This window comes from Rhinopithecus bieti, unplaced genomic scaffold, assembly GCF_001698545.2.
Source record: "Rhinopithecus bieti isolate Rb0 unplaced genomic scaffold, ASM169854v2 scaffold_35536, whole genome shotgun sequence".
In the NCBI taxonomy this organism is placed as follows: Eukaryota; Metazoa; Chordata; class Mammalia; order Primates; family Cercopithecidae; genus Rhinopithecus; species Rhinopithecus bieti.
The window spans coordinates 795498-808200 of NW_016814959.1; the positions used below are offsets into that span (position 1 = coordinate 795498).

The 12703-nt window shown below is 35.7% G+C and overlaps 1 protein-coding gene across 2 annotated transcripts in view; it reads right to left on the bottom strand.

Moving 5' to 3' along the window:
* Positions 1 to 10294, bottom strand: part of MOXD1 (monooxygenase DBH like 1) — a 34346-nt gene extending 24052 nt beyond the window's left edge. Inside the window, exons 1-5 of one of the 2 annotated variants that reach the window (XM_017852801.1) lie at positions 10107 to 10294; positions 9718 to 9820; positions 5595 to 5761; positions 4496 to 4687; positions 2471 to 2530 (exon numbers count right to left, since the gene is read on the bottom strand). In XM_017852801.1, the coding sequence (XP_017708290.1) occupies positions 2471 to 2530; positions 4496 to 4687; positions 5595 to 5761; positions 9718 to 9820; positions 10107 to 10166 (582 nt within the window). In that variant the 5' untranslated portion in view covers positions 10167 to 10294. Of the gene's footprint in view, positions 1 to 2470; positions 2531 to 4495; positions 4688 to 5594; positions 5762 to 6734; positions 6958 to 9717; positions 9821 to 10106 lie in introns of those variants that run through there. The other variant, XM_017852802.1, reaches the window with a different exon arrangement.
* Positions 10295 to 12703: the final 2409 nt, after the last annotated feature.

The following is a 12703-nucleotide window of genomic DNA, read 5'->3' on the forward strand; positions in this document are numbered from 1 at the left end:
CATTCTGCAAAAGTAATTCCAAGGTTAAATCTACATAGGAATGGAATTGAGTAGAGTATATATAAATCTCTAATTTTACTAGATAATGCCATGTTTTTACCCAAGATGGTTTGACAAATTCAAATCACTACTAGCAATGTATAAGTGTTCCAGTTTCAGCACAATGGAAATGCTATTTTAAATTTTGCCAAACCGGTGAGTGCAAAATATCTTACTCTGGTTTACATTTGCATGATTTTGGTTTTAAACAAAATTGAGCATCTTTTCATATATTTATATTATCTATATGGGTTGTTATTTCTTTGAAATGCTTTTTTCTTATCCTATTTTATTGTATGCTTCTCTTCTGTTACTGATTTGTGGACTTTGTTTTATAAGCTGGATACTAATGCCCTGTTAATCTATGTATTGCAAATATTTTTTCCCAGCTTAAAACTCTTTTTAATTTCTTAATAGTGTTTTATTTTAGTAAGCAAAAGCTTTGATGTAGTCAAATTCATTCATCTTTTATTCATAGTTTGTGCTTTTTATGTTTTGCTTAAAAAATTCTTAATTACTCCAAAGTCATGAAGACATGTTCAGGTACTTTTTCTTCCAGTGGTTTTAAATTTTCGCTGTTCACATTTAAATATTTAATACATCTGGCATTGATTGTTATGCATTTTGTAAAATTAAGACTCAGTTTTATTTATGTCAGGGATATCCAATAGTGCCAGCATCATCCTTTAATAAAAAGTTTATCCTTTTCCATTTATCTAAGTGCTATGTCTGTCATAAACTAAGTTTCCATCTGCAGAATTTGTAGGTCTGTTTCTGAGATGCCCCTTCTGTTCCAAATCTTCTAACTTGTGACTCAAAGCATACTGTATTAATCACCAGTTTTAAAATAAGCCTTCTTATCTAGTAGATTGTTTTCTATTTTGTTCTTTTTAGTTTTGTCTTGTCTATTTTTTAACATTTTGCTCTTCTGTGTAAATTTTAGAATCAACTTGCTCCACGTAAAAGCTAAAACAGCAAAATGTTTATCTAAACAAAAAATAGATGAAAATATTTGCAGCCTTGGTCCAGTAAAGATTTCTTAGCTAGGATACCAAAATCTCAAATTGTAAAATTTCTCTGATTTTTTTTTACTAGAATAATATCAAATTTATGGGCCAATTTGAATAGAAGTATTTTCTTTATTTTACTGAGCCTTCCTATCCATGAACACAGTATGTCTTACTGTCTTTAGGAATTCTTTAATGTTTCCCAATAAAGATTTATACTTTTTTTTACAGAGATCAAATACATCTAGTGTTAGATTTTATTTCTGTTTAATTTTTATTTTAAATTGTATTTTCTTGAGATAATTTCTTATACACTGAAATGCAATTAATTTTAGATAGTATCAATTTGGAGGAGGGTTTGATGCAGAAAACTACAATATCTGTGAATAACGTGTTTTGCTTCTTCACTTCTTCCTTTCTGAACCTTATATCTCATTTTCGTTTCTTTTCCAGTACAATGTTGAATACAAGTAGTGATGACAAATACTCTTATATTCTTCCTAACTTGACAAAAACACTTATGGTATTTCATTTAATTTAATATTTGCTATAGCTTTTTCATAGCTAACTTCTACCTAGTTAAGATATTCCCTTCTCTTTCAGGCTTGCTAAATGTCTCCCCTGTCAACAATAAACTTGAATTTTATGACTGCTTTCTCTACCTCTGTTGAGGTGATTATATGTCTTTTTCCTTCCATATCTTCATGTAGAAGACTTTAATATATTTTCTCATTTAAATCCATTTTATATTCCTTAGCTAAACTCAAGTTGGTCTTATCATTAGATTTGTATATTAAGAAGGATTTGGTTTTTCAAGCTCTTGTCCAAGTTATTTCCAACAGGTGCATACTACTGGCCCCTTCTATACTATCCTTGTGAAGTTTTAGTTTTAAGGTTATGTTAACTACATTTTATGACTTGGTGGGAGGTGTTCCCTCTTTTTGTGTTCCTGAAAGAGATTGAGTAAGACATGAATTATCTATTTCTTGAACGCTTGGTGGAATTCCCCCAATAAATCTGTTGGGACCAGATTTCTCTTTGAGTCAGAGGCCTCGAGGTCATGAAATTCATTCTTCCTTTGGAGGTCTGGATTTATCTGATCCAGACACAAGCATACAGTCAATTAATGACCACAGTTCTTTTAAAAATGTTAGATGAGAAAAATTAAAAGACTAAGGATAGCTTTTAATGAAAGAGTCAATAAATTACACTCCAAATATTATTTAATACTATAATATCATTAGTTAATTTGAAGTCTTAGAAAATGCTGAAACATCTTTGATGTCACTTTTATGATACTTGATGCTCAAGATTTTTAGGACTTTTCTTTCCAAATGGAAATGGCTTTTACTTGTTTCTTCTAAAATCAAGTTTATTTCTTTCTCTCCATAAATGAACTTTAATAATAATAAAAGTTTTCTTACCCAAGTCATCTCAGCTCTATCTTTCGTGTTGTAGCGACATTCAGTAATTAGGTTATCTCCCTGAAACATAAAAGTAAAAGCTTTCAGATTGAAGTTTTATGCTGGCTTATTTATCAAATACATTTGTACATCAACAGTTAATATTTCCTGTATGAATGGATGCACCAAGTAATTTGATTCAGCAGAAGACCTCTGATCTGTTTAATTCTAGGTTTGCTAATGTAACAAGCAAGCAAATAAATAATACCCTCTGTGTTTCAGTCAGACTCCACAACATTCTAGCTGGATGACCTACATATAACCCAGGCATAATTTGTTCATCTAAAACCTAAAGATAAAAATTGTTCTTATTTTTGGCCCCAGCGCAGTGGCTCACGCCTGTAATCCCAGCACTTTGGGAGGCCAAGGCAGGTGGATCATGAGGTCAGGAGTTCAAGACCAGCCTGGCCAAGATGATGAAACTCCATCTCTACTAAAAATACAAAAATTAGCCAGGCATGGTGGTGGGCACCTATAATCCCAGCTCCTCAGGAGGCTGAGGCAGAGAATTGCTTGAACCCAGGAGGTGGAGGTTGCAGTGAGCCGAGATCGCACAACTGCACTCTAGCCTGGGTGACAGAGTGAGACTCCATCTCAAAAAAAAAAAAAGTGATTTTTTTTTCACAGCTGTTACAAGGAGATTAAATGACATAACACACAGTCATTAGTAGCAAACGAACACTTAATAAATCTTAGACATAGATCACCTCTTCATTTACATTATTTTCTTTAAAGCTCTCAAGTCATGCCTTTATTTCCTTGCAATTGAATTGTGAGGCAAATTAAAAGATATTTATTGTTCTAGTGTTTTCCACCCTTTTGTACATAACAATACACATGGAAAATGGTAACATTTTTATGTTTCCCCTTTAAGGTAAGCAGATGAAGCTATTCATGGACCTGAGGCTGCCATCTTTGGGCTTTCACCCTTAAATTTGACCTCCCTGCGACGCCACTCAGAGGGCCCAGAGATCAGTATCTCATCGCACTTAAGCTGTAATCATGGTGCATCAGTTAGGAAGCTCTGAGATAACACTGTTTGGAAAGCCCCAGAGACATCATAATAAAATAGAGTGTAGTCCTTAAGAACCTTGACAAGATCACTGTTTCTTAAACTTCTTCTTTCTACTCTCAGGATGTATCAAAGAATTTCTAAGATCCAAAGCTATGGATTTGTAGAAAGAAGATCCCTTTCCTCTTTATCACTTTCTTCTGTTTTTTTCAACTTTCCTTTTACATCCTATTGTGCCATGTCTTCTCCTTGACAGTTCATCCCATCTAAAAACCCTGTTTCCAGCATCACGTAGAAAAGATATTGCCATTACTCTCATTTTATAAATGGTATAGGGATCTGACTTTTCAAAGTAAAATAAGGGGAGAAAATTATACTACAATTGAACTTGGTGGTCATGGAATAAAAATTTGAGAAAACAAAGCATTATAACCTTTTTAAAGCCTTCATTCTCTTCTCTCCTTCACCATAACCTCAAGTATGTGTCAAGCTGGATCACACAGCATAGTTTAATTAGCTACATCCAAATAGCTTTATCAGATAAAATAATTAACCTTACATTCCCTTTTACTGAAATAAAACTTCTAAAAATATCCTATCTTGTCAACGTAGCATAAAGACACTTCTGATTTTACCAATGCAGGAATTGCAACCCAAAGAATCACTAACTGGAATGTCAAATATAAAAAAAGAGTAATGTTCAGTCCTCAGAACCTGAGATTTTATTTGGGGTTGTTTCTATTTTTCAGTCAGCAACTTGAATTACTCCTGGGAATCATAAGAAAAATGAGTTTCAATTTTGGAAAACAAATCAAACACATTCCATCTGGGTTGTACAACACCCACAGTGGGTGGTGTTAAGAATACCGACACAAGGAAAAATTCATTTCACTAGTAGAAACCTTGCCACATCTCAGCAGATACATCTCATGACTTTTATAACAGTCAATGAAAAAGAACAAAAACACGCATACTGGTAAGATTGTTTGCTCTTCCTTTAGATACTGAAACTCCTGGAAATTGAAGTCAAAATCATCATCATAGGCAAGTAATTTCATTTCCTTCCCGTTTCGAAAATGACGCAGCCTGATGCCTCTGCCAGCCAGGTGAGCATGGAGAAGAACAGCAAACACATGAATTCCACTTGGCTTTTCGGCTTCCAGAGCCTGCAGGGGACACCGAGGAAGACCCGATTAGCCCAAAGAAATGCATGTTCAGACAGTTCACATTCAAACACATTTGGAGGGACAACTGAGATGAAAAGCTAAAGCAATTTAAATGAATGCTTGAACTGCCAAACATTTTGAACTCGGATTGTTTAGTGTTCTCCTTGTGAAGCAACATTTGCCGGGAGAAAAGTAGGGGAGCTGATGCCTATGAGGGGCCTCCCAGACCATTTATACATGTTATCCTCCTTTTTCCTTCTTTTAGGAGGATAAGAGGTGGTAAACACTCTTAGCAAAAAGATTCCTGTATGTTAGTAACCTGAAAACCCAAATTCTTAAAAGGAATATTACTCCCACTTTTCCAGATAAGAAAGTGAAAGTGGGTCAATGGAATTAAGTGAATCACTCATGGTCCTACAGCTTGTAAAAGAGGTCATGGCAATTTGAATTATGAACTGTGGCCTAAATAACTCGGAAGAGCATAATCTTTCCACTTCGCCAGTCTGCCATACTGTACTCAACCACAATATCATATAATTCATAAACAGTCTGATCCATGTTGAAATATTTTCATTAAAAAACTTTAAGTGAAAATTGTCATTACTAAATACTTATACTTTTCTCCTATTCAATATCTTTTTTTATGTTAGTTATTTTTGCTCTCTTTAGTTTAATTAAATCCCATTTGTCAATTTTCCTGCCAACTATTTCTATCTTTAGAGTTCTACTCCTGTAGCTTCAAGATTTAAAAAAGCAGTCAGAAGTCCTACTAAAATTGCAATAATGGTTTCACAGTGTGTCAACAAAAAAGGAATTGATAGTAAACATGCACAGAATTTTTCACACCATAGTTTCTAGGAGCATTGATGAATCTGCAGAGAGCAGCTCAGACTCAGATGCTGCATACCTCTTCTAGGCACTCCAGAGTACAGTGACCCTCAGACTGGAACTCAGGCATCCCTGGAGGGATGGTATGGAAGAGGCTCACCCAGAGGCCAGCCTCAATTACCCCAGCATCATATTTCCTTATATCCATGGTATAAAATAACCTCAGTCCGGAATTATCTATTAAGCCTAGAACAAAAGCACATAATTAAAGTGAGTTTCAGTTCTTAAAATGTTTCCATTCCCAAGAAAATTCTTGGTTTGAATTTTTTAAAGTTTTCATATTCTGTTGAAATAGGTTTATTTATTTTCCATAAATTGTCATGAGGGAAAGAGATACAAGCAGAGATTAGTGGCAGACAACATTCAGTTGCATAAACAAGAATTAAAAGATGAGTAGCCATATTGCCTGCAACTTTTGTGGACTTACACAGCATACCACAAGAGAAATGTTTCAGTTATGTGGCTGTTATATTCCACAATTATCTAACATGAAGACAGAATGAAGATTCTAAAGTCATTCATTAGCATATAGAATAAATAACTCAATAAAAGTTTTATATTGTTTCAAGATGAAGTTCGATAACATTTACTTTGAGGTAAAAACTCCTTAGTTTAGAAACCATCTGCTGATGAAGAAAACTACTAAAGATTCACTTTATTTCTTTAAAGTTTGTCACCATTTTCTTCTTCATTCAACAGCCATTCAATCAACACATAGTCATTAAGAATCCATTATGTAAATGGCACTCCATTAGGCATTGTGGGGATGAGAGATGAAGAAGACACACTTGTTGTTATGACATACTCATTACAGGGAGGGAGAGTATGAGCCCCAAACATTTCATAAATTCATTTCACTAACTTGGAAATTAATTGACTTCCTGCTGCAGTAACTAACAGATTGATTCCTTCCCCTCAGTTCCTTTTTTGTCTCATTTAAATCAATCAACTTAATCTATTTCTAGTCGATCATTTTTAAACACGAGGTCTTTATATCAAATATTCCTCATTGTATGTTATATACCCCTCGGTCACGAACACACACACACACACACACACACACACACACATTTAGAAGATATCCATTACTTTGAATGTTTTAGGATGTAATAAGTTGTTAAAATTAAGTATTCCAATAATTATCCCAGGAAATTCTTACCTCTTAACCTCCCTAACAGCCTTGGAAAAAATCCAAGCTTCCTTTCCTGCTTCGTGAATGTGTTATTGTGAACATAAAATAATTTACTATGTGTTGGTTGACTCCAGCTTGTTCAGATATTCAGCGTCATCACAAGGAAGCATTGTGATGTGACAATTAAGGACACTGACTCTGGAGCTGACCAACCTGGATGCAAATCCCAGCTCTGCTGCCTATGAGTTATGTGACCTTGGGCAAGTGCTATGGTTAAATGTTTATCCCCTCCAAAAAGTATGTTTGAATGTTGTCAAAATTTAATGGCCATTGTGATGGTATTGAATGGTGAGATCTTTGAGAGGTGTCTAGGCCATGAGGGCTCTGCCCCTGTGATTCGATGAATGCCATTATTTCAGAAGTGGCTTTGTACTATCTTGCTGTCTTTACCCTTCCACCATGTGAAGCCTACTGCCATGTTATGACACAGTAAGAAGGCCCTCATCAGATGCCAGTACCTTGTACTAGTACTTCTCAGCTTCCAAAACTGTGACGAATAAGTTTCTGTTCATTATAAACTATCTAACCTGTGTTATACCGTTATAGCAGCACAGAACAGATGAAGACAGGAAGTTACCCAAACTGTTTGCGCTTCAGTTTTCCAGTATGGAAAATGGCCATAATAGTAGCACTACTACCTCATAATGGTGATGTGTGGCTTGAACATGAAGTTCTAAGAGCAGTGTTTGGCACAAATGAGGTGCTCAATAAATGGCAACTAGTCACACATATAGTGGTCACACATCTACCAGGGTTTCAATCAATTGTTAAACAAATAAATCATAAAAATCAATTCTTCTTTTGTGCTATTATCAGTGCAGATACAAATGAGCATGATAATGTAGAACATCTATAGTGACCTTAGAATTTTCTCTGGACATATCTTGCAAAATTTTGTTTTGTGTTTTGTATTTTTGGGATCTACCTCCTTATAATAGCTTGACAAGGAAAAAATGTAAGTAGAAATTTCAGTTGCATTTAGTATAGTTAGGTTCATTAGTTGCATTAGCTGTTTGGACCATTAATAGATAATCTAGTAAATAAAGTAATAATTTCTTAAGCAAATATAAAATGATTATTAAAAAACTTTTCTGGAAACATAAATTAGTATTATGCTATATTTATAAAAATAAAATTATTATAATCTTAAAATTTTGGGTCTAAGTTATGTATATGAATAAAAATAGAAAAGTACTAGAAATCCTGACGTTCTCTATCCTAACCTGTTAGGGATAGAAATAGGTAGTGTTTCATGCTTTACATTGAAACTTATGAGAACAGTCAACTTTTTTTAAAGTTGCACAACAGAGACAAGGCAAATTAAATTAAGCCTTCTACTTTTGTAATAAACACTAAAAGGAAGAAAAGTACGTTCACATTGGAATTTCCACAATTGAGAAGTTATTATACCCATGTATATCAGCATATTTATTCTATTAATAATTTAAAATCAAAATAGTAAAAATTTTTTAAAAGGAAAGTTGCAATGTAAGACACATTCAATAATTAATCCCACTGTTATTGTGATGACAATTTTTATGTTTTATAGTTACATATGATTTCATGGAAAATCTAACTTTTAGAATTTATTAACAGGTTATTTTGCTTGGTTTATGAAAGTTTTAAACTTTATCATAGATTCATGGTTCAGAGTATGGGATATAATTGGTGGGTGGAAATTAAAGTGAATTCAGAGAGAAGCTATTTCCTATTAATTACTTTAGGATAAAAAAAGATACTTTATTGGCTTGCTCACAAATAGAATAGCTTAACACCTACTTTTATAGAAACATCACTCTTCAAATATCATACCACGTGTGCTCTCTTCAAAATCTATTATTCATGCTGCAGCAGCCAGAGTGTTCTTTTCAAAATACAGACCTCAATATTTGACTCCACTGTATCAAACTCTTCAATTGCTTCTCATTGTCTTCAGGGTAAAAATCCTTAATAGGCCCTACAAGATCTTAGATGGTCTGCTTCAGCCTTCCTCTGCAGGTTCATCGGCATCTTTCTTTACTGCACCCTAACCCTTCAGCATCTCCAGTCACCCAGATGAACAGTTTGATTCTTTAACAAAGACTTTCTAGCCCATCCTCACCACCACACACCCCTGGCTGGATTAGGTCACTAATTAAATACTCTCATAGTGTCAGGTATCTCCTTTGGATCAACTGGCACATATATAATTTCATATGATTGCTGTGATCATTTGATTGTTTCTCTTTCCCACTGGGCTATAATTTCCATGAGGGTGGGAACAGCATCTGTTTTTCACTCACATTATATCCTCAAGCACAGATCTGGCACATAGGTGGGGCTCAGTATTTGCTTAAAAATTGCATGAGTCAATACAAAATAACAACTTGGAGTTACTTCTGTTGATAATTTCGTGTTAAATCTATCACTGTTGGTATTTGGAATATCATACAAATGATTTCAGAAATCAAATGCACATCCTTACATTTCTTTACTTCAATATCATATTACACAGTGTCACTGCATAAGTACTTTTTGAGTATATCTATGATTTGCTTACCACACAACAAAATGCTTACACTTTTTAGTATAATAAATGGTAACTTTTTCTTATGTGCAGTTAGAAAGAAAATGTTCCATAAACACCATGTACTGGGACTAACCTATATCACAAAGGAAAAGTGTATTACTCTACTTCCTGGTAGGTAGTATGCAAGTGTTTTTGTTAAGATTAGTGACTGCATGTGCTCATTTACCTGGTTTGGTGCTGGTTAATGCCTGCTGTTACAGTATAATTATAAACAGTACCCACTTTCACTTCTAAAAGCCTCCTAATTTGAATGACAAATGTAGAGGTTAATTCTTTCTAGCATTGGCTTCTATTTTGTTTCAACTCTGTTAAAGACAAGACTTATGAGGTACAAAACTTTTTATAAAAACCATAGGTAAAATATATGAACAATAAACTCACCTTCCTCATAAGTGGGATTGTCATAATGGACTTCTAGGAGCACATAATGCGGATCTAATGGAGTGCCGAGGGATAATCCAACATGAGGTGGATAAGAAAAGCCCTAAATATGGAAAATGCCATGAGACAGTGTCCTGTGAAAGTCCCTGAGAGCTCTATTCCACTCAAAAACCCGCCATCTTCAAGGATATTTCAACCCTGTGGAACCCCATTCATCTACAACTGATGAAATAAAATAAAAATAACTTAAAGAAAGGATCCCTTCCTATGAAAATGGAGTTAAGCCACCTTGCATATCAAAAGTAGCCATTAGAGCGCTTTACTTCTAAGTATTAATTTACTTTCTAAGTATTTACTTCTAAGTAATAATTATTAAACATTAGCCCCACCTCTCCACCAATAGCCCAGGCAAAAATCACGGTTTCACAGGTGAGGAACGCATCGGGCATGTTGGGGTGATAGCACTCGTGGCCGGACTCCAGAACACTGTCGTTAAAGTTGCTGCTGCACTGATAGAGCAGGATGTGGTGCACCAGACTCTCGTGGCCTCTCTGTATCACTGGCTCAACCTACACGAACATAAATGAGAGGGAGGACACAATAAATAAAACCACCCTACAACATCCCACAACACACATGAAACTAGCATAAATTATTATCAGTTTCTCAAAGGGATATTCTCAATTATGTCAAGGTTGTGTACTTCAAGTCTAATTTGTTCTGAAAATAGTGACAATGGTAAAGATAATGATGATGACAATGGCAACAACAAAGATGAGATAACCATTTACTCCAAGAAACAGGACTCTACTAATCGGCTTTTTTGGTTGTTAATTCACTGTCGTGTCCCTTGCCCATTCTGCGGAGCAATTGTTTTGAAACTTGCTTGCTTTCTCCCAGGCTGCTCTTCCTCTTCCTCCTTCTTACTTTTTTTTTTTTTTTTTTAATTATACTTTAAGTTCTACGGTACATGTGCACAACATGCAGGTTTGTTACATAGGTATACATGTGCCATGTTGGTTTGCTGCGCCCATTAACTCGTCATTTACATTAGGTGTATCTCCTAATGCTATCCTTCTTCCCTCCCCCCACCCCAAGACAGGCCCCAGTGTGTGATGTTTCCCTTCCTGTGTCCAAGTGATCTCATTGTTCAATTCCCACCTATGAGTGAGAACATGTGGTGTTTGGTTTTCTGTCCTTGTGATAGTTTGCTGAGAATGACGGTTTCCAGCTTCATCCATGTCCCTACAAAGGACATGAACTCATCCTTTTTTATGGCAGGATAGTATTCCATGGTGTATACGTGCCACATTTTCTTAATCTAGTTTATCATTGATGGGCATTTGGGTTGGTTCCAAGTCTTTGCTATTGTGAATAGTGCCGCAATAAACATACGTGAGCATGTGTCCTTATAGCATTTTTTTTCCACATAGAGAAAAAAAGAAGTCAAGGCCGTGGGCACAAACGCTCTTAGTCTCCCTCTCTTCCACCTCAAAATGTTATCTTTACCCATCCCTACCAGAGGTAAGAGGTGAGATCTCATTCATCTCTATAAATGCATGGTGCTGAGAAGGCGGCTAGGGTTCAATCATTTTTATTGATGATTTTATCATCAATAAAATTCAAGAAGAATTAAACTGTAAACTGACCTCCAGATTACAAATTGAGGGTATAGCCTAAAACACGAGGATTTCCTAAGAAAATGAATCTACCCATGAAACAACAAGGAAATTTGCTGCAAGTTTCCTCGCACATTTTATTTTTATTTGAATGATTAAGATCAAAAGCCAATAACAATTTTATTCTTAGAATTTGGAAGGGAAAAAATAAAACATTGTTAGCTATGTGCTCTTGTGACACTGCTCAAGTTAAAAGAGGAAAACTAGAAACAAGGAGAATGGGCAGTGAAATTGGTCCTAATGTGGAAAGCGTGATCTACATGAATATGCTCCTTCCACTGTTTGCTCTGTTAGTTCCCTTCATAACAATATCCGCTTTAGTCCAAGAACCTAGGAATCAACTCAGAATGAGCGAAGCACACCCTAACATCCCAGAGATTCTATATGCAGACCAAATGGAGCCTTGTACTTCGTGTAAGTGGGCTGTAGGTGTTGGGATCACTTAGAGCAGGGGTCCCCAATCCAGTACTGGTCCGTGGCCTGTTAGGAACTAGGCCGCACAGCAGGAGGTGAGCAGTGGGCAAGTGAGCAAAGGTTCATCTGTATTTATGGCTGCTCCCCAACACTGACATTACCGCCTGAGCTCCACCTCCTGTCAGATCAGTAGTGGCATTAGATTCTCATAGGAGTGCATGTGCACATTCTCATAACTGTGCATGTGAGGGATCTAGGTGGCGTGTTCTTTACGAGACTCTAACTGATGTCTGATGATCTGAGGTGGAACAGTTTCATCTCAAAACCACCTTCCCCATCCTCCAGTCCATGGAAAAACCGTCTTCCATGAAACCAGTTCCCTGTTGCCAAAAAGGCTAGGGACCACTGAGTTCCAGGGTTCCTTTTTTTTTTTTTTTTTTTTTGCCCTCGGAGTTCTTTGAATCTTTGTTCAGCTGGTAAAGAAGCTCTGGTGTGCTCCTAAATATCCAAGAGTTTAGCCTTAGAGTTCATCAACACTTCTGTGTTTAGTCCTAACTACTCAAATTCAGGCACTGCATTTTGAAATCTTTGCTTACTCTCTACTTTCAGCATGCACATTTACATGAAGCATTTTCAGCTGTTTTCTCCTATGGGTTTGTTTTCCATTTTCTCCATAGTTTTTCTCTTTTCTGTAGGAAAATATAAGCAAGAAGGGAAACGGTATGTAGTAGGTCGAGTCTGAATGGGCAGTCAAGGAATTCAAGTTTTTAAATCCAGTTTTCTTTTGTGTTACATAGTGAGTCATGGCACACCTAAGCCTCAGGTATATTTTCAACATCACATTCATGGAAAAAACATTGCACACGGTTTTGTTTGCACTTGTTTTGTCTCTA